The sequence below is a fragment of the Chiloscyllium punctatum genome, chromosome 48, assembly GCF_047496795.1.
Source record: "Chiloscyllium punctatum isolate Juve2018m chromosome 48, sChiPun1.3, whole genome shotgun sequence".
Taxonomy (NCBI): domain Eukaryota; kingdom Metazoa; phylum Chordata; class Chondrichthyes; order Orectolobiformes; family Hemiscylliidae; genus Chiloscyllium; species Chiloscyllium punctatum.
The window spans coordinates 50,207,786-50,225,056 of NC_092786.1; the positions used below are offsets into that span (position 1 = coordinate 50,207,786).

Genomic DNA, 17,271 nt, shown 5'->3' on the forward strand with positions numbered 1-17,271 from the left:
TTGAGTAAATGAAGTTAAGGTACAGAATATTCCATGGTCTGATTGAATGGTAGAATTTGAGGGGCTGAATGGCCAGCACCTAGTATTTTGTTTCTGAGGCCTATTAGAAGATGATGAGTAGTCACGTGATCAAAGTATTGACCTTTGACCCTGAATTTCTGGCCATTTCAAGGGGTGACGAGCCAAAAATGTACCAAATGTAAAATGCTTTATTTTCTTTCACCGTACAGACAGCAAAAACCAGTATAACAAAAATATATCAAATAATTTCCACATGCTTAACAAAATAAACATCTACATGAAAAAATACTTAACTTAATATCATTATCAAGAGACTAATTTCTCAGAATATGTCAGGCCCAGAGGGGTCTTAATGTTGCCATGGATACCAGGGGACCAGCTGCAGATTCCCATTGTTCTCTGTGAAACTCTGTAAAAATGGAGACAGGTTATATAGTAGCTACATTAGTCGGTGTGGTACAGATACAATGCAGTAACTCTGATGTACTTTGGGCATTGTTTAACCGCTCTGTGCTCCGATCTTGCCTGTGGCCAGTTCCATGGGTGTAGATTTCCCTTCAGTAACACATCCGGTCATTATTCCTCACTTCCCCCAGCCCAGTGTCAGGCTTTGGAAATAGGAGAGGGAATGTGATGCCTCAGTGCTTTCTCCAAGCTCCTTACCGAACATCAACACACACTCGTTTATCCGAGCAAGATAGTCAGTCGGAGTTGGGTTTCCCCTTGAGCTTTGTCTGCAGGGAACTGAGCAACAATTACAACTCCCTCCCCAACCTACCACAGCCCATCAAGAGGAGTAAAGATTGCTTTGGGTGACCCACACCCTGCAGCATATTTATTACTGGAGTCACTAGGGAGAAATTCTTCACTCTTTACAATGGCGGTTGAGGACAACAGTGAAGGAACTTTCCTGAAATTTATTCTGATTTATTTTCATTCATAACTAATTTCTTTCTTTGTGGGAAAGATTTTGAATTTACTTCGATAATTACAGGATGTTCATCAAGCAGCCAGACAATTCACGGAACAGAAGTTCTGACCTACCTGACAGAGTGTCACATCCTGAAAGCCTGATAGCACATGACTCTCGCTTTTCATTATCAAGTCAGCTGAATGTGCCAGACACTCTGATGGAGGGCTCTGTGACTTATCCTGACAGTAGCCCAGGTCCTGAGGGTAGCCCTGGTAGGTTCCCTCAGTGTCGCTGCCCTCCGAGGGGCTCTCCTCACTCAGCCTCAGCAGCTCGGTGAGGTGCGCGATGTAGCGGATGGTGAGGCGGAGGGTCTCCAGCTTGGTCAGACTCTGGCTCGCGGGGACCACCGAAGGGGGTAGGTAGGTCCTCAGGTTGTGCAGGGCTTTGGCCAGGCCCCTCATCCTCAGCTTCTCCCTCTCGCTGGCGCTTTGCCTCTCTTTGCCGGGATAATGTAAACGGACCTTCCTCACCGGTTGACCCTTCTCCCCCTCCTCCCCCTCAGGTGCTGGCAGGCTGTTCATTTTACACGGTTTGCTGCGGGCAGCTTGGGTGGACGTGCGAGGGAGAGACCGAGGGGAAATTCGACAAGAGTCAACAGAAGAGGTTGGCGAGTGACTATGAGATGTAGAATCCGTGAGGGAATTGGGCTCTGAGCTGCTGTAGCTCCATTCTGTTGGTCCATTACTCCCTGAAGCAAGAGAATTGTGCTCTGTCTGTGCCCCATATTTTGAAGATGTTACATAGTCTTGGTGCAGAAGCTTTGGTAGACTCCCGTCCATGATGTGCCAACCAGTCGAATATTCTTTCTGCTTGCCTTCCCTCCGTTGTGTGACTTTAACGCTATGACAGAACTGCTCACCGGCGTTGGAGGTAGCAGCTATGATGGTGCTGGTACAAGAGCAGCTGTTTCTATTTGCACTCCCACTCCGAAGTGTTTTTGTCTTGACACTTTCTTTCCCCTGGCCCGGTCGAGCGGCACAAACACGGAATGCCACACGAGCCACGAGCAAGCCCTCCCTCGGAAAGTGGTCGTGCTTTGCTTTCAATTCCAGTTGGGGAGGTGGAACCTTGCGACGAAAAGCGATTGCTCTACCTTGCTATCGGAGTCCTGTTGTGGATCAGCATTACAGACTGGTTGCTTAATATGCTCTGATGTACTGTGCAGCTCAAATGAAGTGCCATCTGCCACACACGGCAAGTGGGGAAGAAGCAATGTTACAGAGAGAGAGAGAGAGAGGGAGAGAGAGAGAGAGAGAGAGAGAGAGAGAGAGAGAGAAAGAGAGAGAGCAAGACAGAGAGAGATGGTGCAGCAAATTTCTCTGAATCAGCGAGTTTAGCTTAAAATGTATGGCAAACTGCTGGATGCTGTGTGAACAATGTCAATTTGGTACACTTGTTCTTTTGTTGTGTGCGGCTCGATGAGAGCCGGCAAGTAGCCATAGGGTTGTGTGCTGATTCAGCCAGCATGCAGTGATGCAGCCAGGAACGGATTCACTGTGAGTCAGATGATGCACCGTCTGCTGCCACTTGGAACAGCTGCAGATCTATTTCCCCTCTTCCCTATCCCTGTACCTGCGCTTTGTTCATCAATGAAACAAGCAACCCTGGGTATTTGTCACAATCTTTAACCATTTCCTGCTCTGCATGGAGCAGAATGTTTTTGTCCAACACAGACCACCATCCTTTCCCCACTCACTAGTGGGGATTCACTGGCTTTACACATGCAACTGTAAAAATCAACCCAATTCAGGTTTAAAGTGAGTCCCAATGTCTATCGGGGTGCTTCAGTACACTCAGTGGAAGGAGGGTTCAAATTAAGTGGCTCTGTGATGATGGTGGTGTGTGTGTATGAGAGAGAGAGAGAGAGTGTGTGCGTGTCTCGTAATGGCCTTTATAATCAATCACTCATTGATGATTGGTAAACATCTTCGGCTACTTTTAATATTAAACATAGTAAAACAAAAACTCGCATTATTAAAATCATCTGAAGGTATCTTAGACATGCTTCTTCTGGATTAGTGGTGCTGGAAGAGCACAGCAGTTCAGGCAGCATCCGAGGAGCAGCGAAATCGACGTTTCGGGCAAAAGCCCTTCATCAGGAATAAAGGCAGAGAACCTGAAGGGTAGAGAGATAAGTGAGAGGAGGGTGGGGGTGGGGAGAAAGTAGCATAGAGTACAATAGGTGAGTGAGGGAGGGATGAAGGTGATAGGTCAGGGAGGAGGGTGGAGTGTATAGGTGGAAAAGAAGATAGGCAGGTAGGACAAGTCATGGGGACAGTGCTGAGCTGGAAGTTTGGAATTAGGGTGAGGTGGAGGAAGGGGAAATGAGGAAACTGTTGAAGTCCACATTGATGCCCTGGGGTTGAAGTGTTCCGAGGCGGAAGATGAGGCGTTCTTCCTCCAGGCGTCTGGTGATGAGGGAGCGGCGGTGAAGGAGGCCCAGGACCTCCATGTCCTCGGCAGATTGGGAGGGGGAGTTGAAATGTTGGGCCACAGGGCGGTGTGGTTGATTGGTGCGGGTGTCCCAGAGATATTACCTAAAGCACTCTGCTAGGAGGCGTCCAGTCTCCCCAATGTAGAGGTGACCGCATCGGGAGCAACGGATACAATAAATGATATTGGTGGATGTGCAGGTAAAACTTTGATGGATGTGGAAGGCTCCTTTAGGGCCTTGGATGGAGGTGAGGGAGGACATTTCCGCCACCTCCAAACAGACCCCATTATCAGGGATATATTTCCCTCCCCACCCCTTTCCGCCTTCCGCAAAGACCATTCCTTCCGTAACTACCCACCCTCCCATCCTGGCACCTTCCCCTGCCACCGCAGGAATTGCAAAGCCTGCGCCCACACCTCCTCCCTCACCTCTATCCAAGGCCCTAAAGGAGCCTTCCACATCCATCAAAGTTTTACCTGCACATCCACTAATATCATTTATTGTATCCGTTGCTGCCGATGCGGTCTCCTCTACATTGGGAAGACTGGACGCTTTCTCGCAGAGCGCTTTAGGGAACATCTCTGGGACACCCGCACCAATCAACCACAGTTACAGGAATTGCTGGGATAATTGTTTTCTTTGCCAGGAGCTCTTGTTCATTAATCGCTCTTCCTCACATCCTTTTCTCCTCTTCATAGGAGACATAAGTTATTGTTATATTAACAGCAAAGTCTCTTAATTATTCGTCAAAGTTACAGCTTATAATAACTGGTGATTAAAAATAAACTTCAGGTATTTAGCTTTCCTAGGTATTTTACTGGAGAGAAAGACACACCATCTCCCCTTTGGGATGTTCAGTGGCTTCTGCCAGTATTGTTCACACTTAGCAAGATGTGGCACGGTGGCTCAGTGGTTAGCACTGCTGCCTCATGTTCAATTCCAGCCTCAGGCGACTGTCTGTGTGGAGTTTGCACATTCTCCCCAGGGTTTCCTCCCACAGTTCAAAGATGTGCAGGTCAGGTGAATTGGCCATGCTAAATTGCCCATAGTGATAGGTGCCTTAGGCAGAGGGAAATGGGGGTCTGGGTGGGTTACTCTTCAGAGGGTCAGTGTGGACTTATTGGGCCGAAGGGCCTGTTTCTACACTGCAGAGAACCGAAATCTAATCTAAACCAATTGTATAGTCCAGGCTTTGTCATTCCCACTTAGTCACAACTCCACAAACCAATCAGTTACTTGTTGTCAGCTGAACCTTACTTTTTAGATAGACCCTGGTTGTTGGCACATCTCAAACAATTTCCCCTACTGGTCGAACAAAGCAGCAGTGTAAACATGACTTATAATGACAAGGTCTTTTCCTTGGGTGGGAGAGTCCAGAACTAGGGGGCATAGGTTTAAGGTGAGAGGGGAAAGATATAAAAGAGACCTAAGGGGCAACATTTTCACACAGTGTGTGGTGCTTATATGGAATGAGCTGCCAGATGAAGTGGTGGAGATTGGTACAATTACAACATTTAAAAGGCATCTGGGTGGGTATGTGAATAGGAAGGGTTCAGAGGGATATGGGCCAAGTGCTGGCAAATGGGACTAGATTAGGTTAGAATATCTGGTTGGCATCGATTAGTTGGACTGAAGGATCTGTTTCCGTGTTGTACAACTCTATGATTCTATGGGTCTGTGACTTCAGATGTCTGCAGCCACTGGATGAGGTACCTTGAACCTTTCAACCTCTCTTGCTATTTCCCCTCGCAAAACAAAAACCTTCTCAAAACCCACCTCTTTGGTTATTTGACCAATTGCCTCTGTCTAACTGCATTTGTGAGATGCTTTTTTTTATAATGTGGGTTTTGTTGCTCTCGGACGATTGGGATGTCCACATCATAATAGGCTATCCACTTTCAGAATATGCCCAAGGAATTGTGACAGATATTGAGCTAGATTTAAACACCCCATGGTGACAATGCTGAGTGACTACAACTTGATCCAGTGTGATGTAGCTCTGACTTTGTGACAGCCCGGGGGAGGGGGATTGGGAACAATGAGGTTCTGCTTGACATGAGAGGAATTTGTGTCACAAGGCACTTCCCACCGCACCTGGATTGGAAAGCTTCACTCGACATGTCCTTCACACCTCTGACCCCAGAAACTATAACTGTGCTCTTAAGAGGTGTTGAGGTGTAAGCGTGGGAATCACAGCCCCTTGGGATTATCTGGGACTTGGAAAGCTGAGTGATGATGGAATCAAGGAACTAAAAGTCCAGAGGATGAGAAATAACATTAGCTTTTTTTCTCTCTCATTTCTACATGATATGGATTCATCTCAGAAGTATAGAATTGACAGGGCTGAGAGAAAATCAACTGGAGGTGCTGAGCAAGAGAGAAATATTAAGTACAAACAGTGTTGGAGAAACTTAGTAAGTTTAGCGTCCTCTGTGGAGAACAAACAGCATTAACATTTCGAGTTTGATGTGACTTCTTCAGAATAATGGGTCATATCGGACGCAAAACCTTAATTTTGTTTCTCTCCACAGATGTTGCCAGGTTGTTGCATTACACTAGAATTCTCCCTTCTTATTTCTAGCAACAATAATATTTTGCTTTTGGAAAATATGAGGTAATGTAATGAGTTGGAAAGGGACTGAAATCAGTTTCAAAGTATAGGATGCTCACTGGAAGCAAATGAGGGAGATGGAGGGGTGAATGGTCTGGGGGAAGGAGTCCTGAGGTGGAGGAGATTGGGGAAAGGACTGGTTTCTCAAGGAAAGGGGCAGCATGGTGGCTCAGCTGTTAGCACTGCTGCCTCACAGCTCCAGGAACCCGGGTTCGATTCCAGCCTCGGGTGACTGTCTGTGTGGAATTTGCAATTTCTCCCTGTGTCTGTGTGGGTTTGCTCTGGTTTCCTCCCATAGTCCACAGGTGTGCAGGTTGGGTGGATTGGCCCTGCTAATTTGCTCCACAGTGTCCAGGGATATGCAGGCTGAGTGGATTGGCCATCAGAAATGCAGGGTCTCACAATTAGAGTGGGGTGGGGTGGTGAGGGGATTAATACTGTTCAGAGGGGCACAGTGTGAACTTGATGGGCTGAATGGCCTCCTTCCACATTGTAGGGATTCTATGAAACAAGGACCAACCTGCCGGGAAATGAAAAGGAATAGGGTATCAAGAAGAAAAAGTGAATAAGGAGTAAACCTAGTATTGGAAAAGATTATGCACTACCACTTGCTGATACATGACTGAGAATGTGACCAGGCTTGGGGTGACTCTGGAATGTAATTGGATTTTTTTTTTGTAAGAGAAGCAGCAGAGGATTCTGTTTGGAGATTGTGAGTGGAGAAAATCTCCACAGCGTCAGTGTTGCTCACTGAACTGAGCAATGCTGACCATCTGCCCTGTGTGTTTGCACTCCACACCATTAACCATCTCCTTAAAACTGGCAGATGAGGCACTTCAACCCGTCTGACTGAACAAAATATCTTTGCTACTTCAATGCTCCGGGAAGTAACCTCAGCTGCCATCTTTTCTATCCACAAAGACTTTTCACCTCCAAACAGATTTTTCCACCATTACCGTGCACTTGTCCAGCAAACTAGAGTCGGGCTTTCAAAAGACCCCACGTGTGCAGACTTGTTGGAAGCTGGTATCCATTGTCCTATAGTGGTAGAGGAAAATCCCAGAGGTGACTCTGAAGCATTTACATTAAAAGTAGGCCATTCAGCCCCTTAAGCGTGCTACCATTCATTGAGATTATAAATGATCAAAGTTTGGGAGAAGATTTGTAGCTCGGGTGCTCGTTGTTGTGGTTCTGTTCGCCGAGCTGGGAATTTGTCTTGCAAACGTTTCGTCCCCTGTCTAGGTGACATCCTCAGTGCTTGGGAGCCTCCTGTGAAGCGCTTCTGTGCTGTTTCTTCCGGCATTTATAGTGGCCTGTCTCTGCCGCTTCCGGTTGTCAGTTTGAGCTGTCCGCTGTAGTGGCCGGTATATTGGGTCCAGGTCGATGTGTTTGTTGATAGAGTTTGTGGAAGAGTGCCATGCCTCTAGGAATAAATGATCTTAACTCCATCGACCCTTCTTAATGACTTTTAATTTGTTATGCCCTTGTCCAGCAAAATTCTGTTGATCTTAGATTTAACATTTTTGATTAAACTAGTATCAACGGTTTTGTGAGAGGAAGTCCTACATTTCTACCAATCTTTGAGTGAAGGAGTGATTGCTGAGTTGCCTGGTTCTGATTTTAACATCAATAGGATCTCTGATGAAGAAACATGAGCATGTTCTCTCTGCTTGAGCCGCTGTGATCTCCAGCATTCGGGTCATTCTGCTATAACACGTGTTGAGTTAACATGAACAAAAAAAAAGAGAACAAAGAACAAAGAAAATTTACAGCCCAGGAACAGGCCCTTCTGCCCTCTAAGTCTGAGCTGATCCAAATCCACTGTCTAAACCTATCGCCCAATTCCTAAGCATCTGTATCCCTCTGTCACGATATGAATTCATGATAGCACGATTGACGAATTGGGGACACTGTTTCTAAAGCATGAAGATTTAAAGCATGTATTAGTTATGACGTGATTGCAGTGTCATTGGTTTAAGTGGTGCTGCTATTATACAATTTTCTTATAACACAGGAGTGCACAAGAATGGAACGATAGCGTTATAACTGACTGGTTTTTGTTCTGAGTCCTGATTTTAACATGATGCCTAAGCCTCCCCCTTGAGTGCAATGGTAGTGTCTCTGCCCCTGAAACAGCAGCTTAGGGTTGAAGTCCTAACTCACTACAGAAGGTGTGTTGTAATTGAAGGGAATAGATGATTATAAATCTGTAGACCCTTGCCAGTATGCCTCTGGCAGGCAGGAAGAGTGGGAGAGTTTCCTGATCAGGCTGAATCATGAAATGGTGTGCATCCCAATGTCCTTCGCACGTTAAATCACTCTCTGAGCTGGTTCTCGTCCTTGTTTCGAGGGGCAACTCTACACTCCCCTCATAGTGATCAAAGTTTCTCTCCATCTCCTTGAACTCCCATTCAACGTCTAGTTTAATGGGATCACAGCAGTACCAATTGCTGTGAGAAGGGTTCCAAATCCCTCAAGGCTAAAGTGTAACACTTCAATGGCGTACCAAAATAAAATTGGAGACAGAAATGAAGAAAATGGAATCATTCAATATTAAACATAAATCCCGTGTATTTCCATCTGTGCCTGACTATCTAATAATAATCCCTTATGGATAGTTCCCATGTACATGAATATCAATGAGGTTAGAATTGAGACCTCAACAGTGATGCCTTCTGTAGCTGAATTGCCTGCTTGCAATTTGATTCACCTAAGTGAGACACTAAGTGAGACGTGCAAAAGTCAGCCGATGGTTTTAGCCTGAATAAAGATGCAACCCTTTAAATGGTCCATATTCCAGCTGTATTTCCTGAACAATAAAGCACTTGCACAAAGTAAACAAGTAGCCAAGAGGGAGATGCCCTGCTGCTCACCGAGGTGGAGTGTGCTGCCTTGTGGAGTGTGCCGGGGCCAAGTGGCTGATTGAACACAGCAGGATCACAGCCTTCAGATCAAGCTGTCAACTCCAGGCCGGCAGGAGAGGCCTCACACCTGGGGCCTGAGGACTGCATAGTAAACAGGGCCCACCCTGAGGGAGCCCCCTCACATTCTCACATTCTCCTTTTGAAATCCAACAAATGGACTGAACTGGAATCTAATTAAGTCCTTTTCCTAGAGAATCTCAGCAGTTACAGGGTTTGTAAAACATGACATAACTTGTTCTGGGCAGGGGGCAGGCTTCAGTGTTTGAGGGTGAGGTTGGTCCAAATCAGAAGTAAGACTTAGATCTGGGGAAAATGGCAGATCAGGAAACAGTGCCTTCTATTTTTGTTCTGACAAAGTGAGTGGAAAAACATCTCCGTGTCTCTAACTCAGGCTAATGATTCACCACTGCCTAATTGACATATACCTGCGAAACTATTTCAGAAACCCCAACCTCTCTCCCCGACCTACATCCCAACAGTTGTTCTAAACCCTTCTCTGTTTGGATAAAAAATGATCTCTCAGCTCCCCTGGCTCACAAGCCTCATTCCTGATGAAGAGCCTTTGCCCGAAATGTCAATTCTCCTCCTGCTCGGATCCTGCCTGACCTGCTGTGCTTTTCCAGCACCACACTCTTGTCCAGGTTTCCTAAACAGAACTGGTCCCATTTGCCTGTGTTTGGTCCACATCCACCTAAACCTTTCCTATCCATCTATATGTCGGAATATCCTTTAAATGTGTAATTGTACTCACCCTCCTCCACTTTCTCTTGATCCATAGACACACCACCTCCTGTGTGAAACAGTTGCCCCTCAGGTCACTTTAAACTCTTTCCCCTCTCAATATACTCCTAACCTACCTTTGCCTCTTAACCACATTTTCTTCTTTAACATGATCCTGAGAAACAGCCTCTGGGTGAAGCTTTTAGTCACCTGACCCAGTATCTCCTCACATAGCTGAGTAATGTTTTATTTCATAATGCTCCTACAAATTGCTTTGTGAAGTTTCAGCGTGTTAAAGGTTCTATACAAATGCACAATTGTTGCTGATTCTGCCTTAATGGTTAGTCTCCTATCATCACATTTAGCTCTGTAGGCCATAACGGGCACCAAATGCTATTTATCTGCTATCCCGATATTCATCAGCCTTCCCAATCCAGCTACATCTCAACTTTAACATTTTCACCTATGTGTTCAAATCCTTCCATGGATTGTGCCCTCCTACCTTCGCTAATCTCCTCAAACTGCACAATCCTGCAAAATGTCTGTACCCTTCCTCTCAGCTCGGCATGGTGGTCTCTCTGCTTGGTGTGGCAGTCTCTCGGCTTGGTGCTGTGTTCTGTCAGCCCGGCATGGTGGTCTCTCGGCCCAGTGTTGTGGTCTCTCGGCCCAGTGTTGTGGTCTCTCGGCTCGGTGTTGTGGTCTCTTGGCCTGATATGGCAGTCTTTCGGTCTGGTATGGCGGTCTCTCAGCTTGGTGTGGTGGTCTCTCAGCTCAGTTTGAGGGTCTCTCAGCCTGGTATGGTGGCCTCTTGGCTCAGTATGGTGGTCTCTCGGCGCAGCGTGGTGGTCTCTCGACCTGGTATGATGGTCTCTCGGCCTGGCGTGGTTGTCTCTTGACTCGGTGTGGTGGTCTCTCAGCCCGGGTGTGGCAGTCTCTTGGCTGAGCGTAATGGTCTCTCAGCGGTATATGGTGGTCTCTTAGCCCAGCGTGGTCTCAGCATAGAATTCTGGTCTCCCAGCGATTCCTCAAAGTGTGGTCCCACTGTGGCTAAGCACTTAAGAAAGACTGGAATGTTTGACCTTTCAGCTTTATTTCGTTATTTTCTACTTAAAACTAAGTCCACAATGTGTAACTTTTAACCTTATTTTGTATGTTTGACACTACAATATAATTATTGCAATGTTTAACTTTTAATTTTGTTCTTTCTGTCTACCTTGTTCTTAAGATTCTGTACCAAGGTATTTGTACCTAAGATGGCATCTTATGTGGGGACATTATACCCTTTTCATTGGACTCCTGTATTGTTGTACTTGAACACATGTTTAAATTTTTTTTAAAAAGCTGTGTAAATCTCTGAATTTAATCCTTTGGCAGGTTGATTCTACCCTGATCACTGGATTTCCCTTCCTAAAAGTCTCTGCCTCTCTCGCTTTCTTTTAAATTGCTCCTTGAAACCTATCTCTTGATCAAGCATTTGATTATCTCCTGAGGTGGCTCAGCGTTGTTTGATAATATTTTTGTGTCTTGATACTTATTATCACATTGAAGGCACTTACTATAGCAATACAAGGTGATGTTGTTGAGCGTAAGCTAGTGATGACCAGTATTATTGCTTCACTTTCTCCACCTCTGGAGAATGTCAAAGCTTATAGTCAAAGTGCTGCACTAGACTGAAGCTGCTCTCCGAAAAGTTAAATATTTTTGGAGTCCACAAAACACAAATATTTAAGGGCAGGGGTTCAGCTCAGTTTCACACCTCAACATCCCCCTCCCAGTCAAAGCTGCCCTGTGACACAGCACGATTCTGGCTGTCATCCTGTTTGTACAAGTGCCAGTAACACTGTGGAGGTGTTACAAACTGAAACATTGATCAAACCCCCGACACCTTAAGCACTTCTGAGATGTCCAGTGGTCATGACATGCATTATGTTACTCCAAGTCTTCTTTAATCCTGTTCTGGAGAAAGTTTGATACCTCCTGTATACTTCCTGGATTAGTCAGGCATCAGAGTTCTGTGGTGTGAAAGACTCCATCTCACTGAAGACAAAAACACCAAAACTCAGCTCAAGGAAGGAAATCTATTAGCCTCTGTCGAGAACTGGACAGGCTAGATGCAGGACAGATGTTCCCGATGATGGGTGTGTCCAGAACTAGGGGTCACAGTCTGAGGATTAAGGGTAGACCATTTAGGACAGAGATGAGGAGCCATTTCTTCCCTCAGAGTGGTGAGCCTGTGGAATTCATTACCACAGAAAGTAGTTGATGCCAGAACATTGAATGCATTCAAGAGGCGGCTAGATATAGCACTTAGGGTGGATGGGATTAAAGGTTAGGGGGAGAAAGCAGGATTAGGCTATTGGTTGGATGATCAGCCATGATGGCGGAGAAGGCTCAAAGGGCCAAATGGCCTCCTCCTGCTCCTATCTTCTATGTTTCTATTGCCTGCACGTTTCCTCCATGATAGTGAGCATTTGTGACCCAGGAGATTCTATGAATCTAACAGTTTCACTTTTACCAGTCAGAAATTGCTGGTAAAAAAGCTGAGCTTGTCCCTGAACATGAAACGTTAACTCTTTTCTCTCCCCAGAAGGTGCCTGACCTACTGAGTCTGACAGCTTCGGTCGGAGAGAAAACAGAGTTAACGTTTCAGGTTCAGGAAGTACTCTCCAGTCCTGCTGAGTTTTTTCTAGCAACGTCTGATTTTATTTCTGATTTCCAGCATCTGCAGTTCTTTGGATTTTTTTTTGTTCAATTTTACCAGCACTGGCTGTTCAGTTGCTGCCTGAACTGCTGTGCTCTTCCAGCACCACTAATCCAGAATCTGGTTTCCAGCATCTGCAGTCATTGTTTTTACCCAGTATAGAAAGAGGCCCTTTGGCCCATCATGTCTATACCATTTCATTCATCCCATTTTCAGATTTTCAGATGTTTATGCACTGAATCCAAAGTCTCAAACTGCCGTGGTGGGATATCAGCTCAGGTTCTCAAGATTATCAGACTGGTATCAGTAACACTGTCAGAGAGGCAGTTTATACACAATGAATTGAATGGCTTCTCCCTGTGCTGTACAACTCTATGAAATTACTGACCGGTCCTTAAGAATCCAAATTGAAGCAAGGGTTACGGTAAAACAACACGAGATATTCTGACTTTCCATTAACTGGCTAAATAAGGATTTGATCATGTCATTGACAATCCACTCAATTGTTAGAAGTTCTGTGCAATTTTCAAAGAACTTCTATCACTTTCTGTTTCTAATTTGGTTGTGTTTGCATCACTGACTAATATCCATTTCGCACCAACTGTTATATTGGTGGCACTGGTTAAACCAGGTATAGCCTTGCTGAGGATGTAGGTTATGGAACATTGATTCCTCAAAGCTAGAAGTTTGAAACTGAGTAAGTGTTTGCAAGTAGCGAGTCAAGCTGGATTTCACCCTTGCCAGGAGCATTGTGTCCAATCCTTGGCAGCACATGTTAAGAAGGAATAAAAAGTCTGAAGGGATAAGGCGGGAAAGCATTAAAAAAAGTTCCAAACGTGAGGAATATCCATTAAAGGTAAACTGGACAGCCTGAGATTATTCCCATAGAAGAAAGAAGATAGAGAAGATATTTTGTAGACATGTTCAAAATAATGTGGGATTCAAGAGAAAAACTGTTTGTGCAAAGGTCAAGATCCAAAGGATTAAACTGGTTGGCGAAAGACCCAGACGCCACTTCAGGAAGAATTACGCTCATGTAGGGAGTGGTTAGGGCCTGGGGGTGGGGATTGCATTTTCTGAAAGAGTAATCGAGACAGCTTCACGTGTGCCTTTCAAAAGGGAAAATCCAGAACCCCATGAAAATGTTCAGGGGATGTGGGTTTGAATCCCACCATGACAGATGGGGGAGTTAGAAGCTGGATTAAAGAGCTAGCCTAATAGTGACCATGTAATCATTGTTGATTGCGGTTAAAAACCATCTGGTTCAAAAACGTCCTTTAGTTAAGGAAATCTGCCTTCCTTACCTGGTCTGATCTACATGTGACTCCAGACTCACAATGATGTGATTGACTAGGCAGTTAGGGATGGGCAATAAATGTTGGCAATGCCCACATCTCATGAACGAATATAAAGAAAACTAAATAAGTCCATGTGGCCAACATGCTGGTGCCCCAACTCAATCCTTCAGAGTGCTCGCAGAAACATGTCACCTCCTAGGAGAAACTGCAGTGTGAGATCGTACACTAACCGACACTGTAGGCACCCACTCCTGAAACTGGACAGCTCAATACCACACGCGGTTGATATTGATACAGCTAAAATCTGAGACCTTACTTGAACCACAGACCAAATCTTCTCAATGTTTTGTTTTCTGGCAGAAAAGATACCATTCTGGTGGGAGGCATTCCTAAAGCCTTATCTCATGACTTCTGCATTTGGTACTACCCTTACCCTTGATTGGTTGGTTGTTGTGGAGGGGAAATGAGGAAACAGAATTTTTGAGTCAACGTGAGAGGAGGAATCCCAAAGAAGTGTCAGAAACTTTCATTCCATGTAAAATTACACCAATAACTTGACATTTAGAGTTTTTCCAAAATTAACACAGCAGTGTCTTTATGTAACTAGCAATTACAAAAGCAAGATCTTAATGTTCTACCTCATGTCAGTAATTTGATAAATCGCTGATAGTCACCTGTAGCTACAGGCAGAATCTTTCAGTCATTGAGTCAAAACTCATTACACAACAGGTGAAGGCCATTCAGCCTGTCAATTCCATACCTCTTTCAAAAGAATCATCCAGTAAGTCCCAGTCAAGCTTTGCAGTGATGCTGCTTTGAACAGACCTGAGCTCTCCTTACCTCCAGCCATGCTGCTTTGCACACAGTTTTATGTGATGGTGAAAACTCTGGATGGGAGCTGGGTCAGAGTCATTCTATCTATGAGACATCACACGACAGAAATGTCTGGTACACATCAACCTTAACCACACAGAGATTGCACAGTAAATAGATTAGATTAGATTCCCTACAGTGTGGAAACAGGCCCTTTGGTCCAACAAGCCCACACCAACTCTCTCAGTCTTCCATCTTCCCCTCCACCCCAATCACCTAACCTGCTGCCATTCTCATTCCCATTTATCCTCAACTCTGGTTCATCCTCTTCCAACAAGTCCACACCGACCCTCCGAAGAGAAATCTACCCAGACACATTTCCTTCTGACTGTTGCACCTAACACTATGGGCAATTTAGCCTAGCCAATTCACCTGACCTGCACATCTTTGGACTGTGGGAGGAAACCCACGCAGCCACGGGGAGAATGTGCAAACTCCACACAGACAGTTGTTTGAGGCTGGAATCGAATTTGGGTCCCTGGTGCTGTGAGGCAGCAATGCTAACCACTGAGCCACCGTGCCACCCTACTACAGGCCCTGTTTGTGGGGCAGTTATCTGCAGCATTATTTGAAACTCAGTAAAAGATCAGAATTATAGAAATTAAATTAGATTAAACTCATCAAATTATGTGAAAAGGCAATTCTTTGCATTATCTCCTGTCTGCCATTTTCCCCAGATTCTTTGGATACGCGCATCCCAGTTAGCATATTAAATCGATAATCAGACATCAGAACAGAAGTAGGCCAATCAACCCATCAATCTGGGTGATAGGTCTCTGTGCACAACCATCTGGCTATTAAACCGTGAGATGTTTCACCACAAGAGAGTGAATGAGATCATGGCTGAACTGATAATTCTCAATTCCACTTTCCTGCCTTTTCCCCATGATCTTTGATTTCCTTACAGATTAAAAATCTGCTTTGAATATACTAAATGACCCAGCTTTGATATCTCTCTGCAATAAGGACTTCCACAGCTTCACTACTCTCTGAGAGAAGAAATTCCCTATCATCTTGGTCTTGAGTGAGCAGCCTCTTATTCTGAGATATGTTCTCTGGTCCTAGACTCTCCCATTAGTAGAAACAACCTTTCCACATCTACTCTATCAAATCCCCTTCCAATCTTGTATATTTCAATAAGGGCTTATGCCCGAAACGTCGATTCTCCTGCTCCTTGGATGCTGCCTGGCCTGCTGTGTTTTTCCAGCAACACACTTTTCAACTACTTCAATAAGGTTGACTCTCATTCTCATTCAGTAAAGGCCCAACCTACTCAACTTCTTATAAGACACTGCCTTCTCTGGACTGCCTCCATTGCCAAATGGTTGTGTACAGAGGTCTATTTCCCAGTCTTCCATCTTCCCCTCCACCCCAATCACCTAAACTGCTGTCATACTCATTCCCATTTATCCTCAGCTCTGGTTCATCCTCTTCCAAACCTGCACTTCATCCCCCCCCCCCCCCCCCCAAACCCCCCCCCACCCCCCCACCACCTCTGTGCCTCTCTTATCCTCCCTATTCTCTAACAGGTCCCTGGCTGTTTCTGGACTGAACCTATCACCTCTCTCAGCAAGAAGGACAAGAGCTACCAATACATGGGACACCTTCACCTGCAATTTCCCCTTTGAGCGACGCACCACCCTGGTTCGGAACTATATCACCATTCCTTCACTGCTAGTGCATCAAAATGCTAGAATTCCTTCCCTAACAGCATTATGGGTACACATGGATAGCAACAGCTTAAGAAGGCTTCTCAAGGGCAGAGGATATGAAGGTTCGGTGGGTTGGCCATACTAAATTGCCCACCGTGTCCAGGGATAGGCAGACTAAGTGGGTTAGCCATAGGAAATGCAGGGTTACAGGGATAGAGTAGGGGGCTGGGTCTGGGTGGGATGCTCTTCGGAGGATTGGTGTGGACTCGATACGCTGAATGGCCTGCTTTCACTCTGTAGGGATTCTATGATTCTATGGAGGACAGTTAGGGAGGGGAAATAAGTGCGGTTCTTGCCTAAAATGCTCACATCTGATGAAATCATGTAGAAAATAGCCAGCTCTGATTCCACTCATCCTTCTGAATTAAGACAAGGTTATTGTCAGCTTGTCTGTGCGGGAGTGAGAGAGTAGGGAGCTGCTGCTATGATGAGGAATTTAAATGACAAAGTTCTGCCATGTTGTTCACAGTAATGTGAATTGGAGGACTAGTGCCCCTTTCAGGGAGCCTCCAGAACAATATGGGGGTAATGATTTGCAAAGCATTGTTAGAACATTTCCCCCTGGATTCCTGGATGTTTAGAAAATTTTCTAATGTAGTGGAAACGTATTGTCTGATATATTTGATGAGCTTTAGGAATTGTAATAAAAGGAGTGTGAATTCCATTCAGTTATATTTATCTGACATAAAAGCTTTTCATTAAAAATTGGAAGAGGAACCAGTAATGCCAAAACGAGTGACAATTTGATCTGGACCAAACTTCCTTGTGTAAAAGTTGACACTTTCTCTTCTCCACCTCAGTTCCCTACTTTTAAAGCTAATGGTGTCACAGCCTTGTCTTTGATGTGGAGATAGTGTGGGCAAAAGTGTTACTTCATGGCTCGAGAGGGAGAATAAAAAGGAACAGATGCTGCCTTAAAAGTTCAGGAAAAACTCTTGCATTAGCTGCAGTCCAGTCGCAGAGTCACCCAAGGCAGAGCTTCTGTGAGGAAGAAGAGCTGGAAC

The 17,271-nt window shown here is 45.2% G+C and overlaps 1 protein-coding gene across 1 annotated transcript; it reads right to left on the minus strand.

The window, feature by feature from the left end:
* Nucleotides 1-276: 276 nt before the first annotated feature.
* On the minus strand, nt 277-2,344 carry LOC140469171 (uncharacterized). The gene is made up of 2 exons (XM_072565484.1): nt 1,066-2,344; nt 277-430 (listed from the first exon to the last, which is right to left on the minus strand). Exons 1-2 carry the CDS (start codon nt 1,771-1,773, stop codon nt 371-373), a joined length of 768 nt encoding a protein of 255 aa, XP_072421585.1. The 5' UTR covers nt 1,774-2,344; the 3' UTR covers nt 277-370.
* Between the last annotated feature and the right edge of the window lie 14,927 nt (nt 2,345-17,271).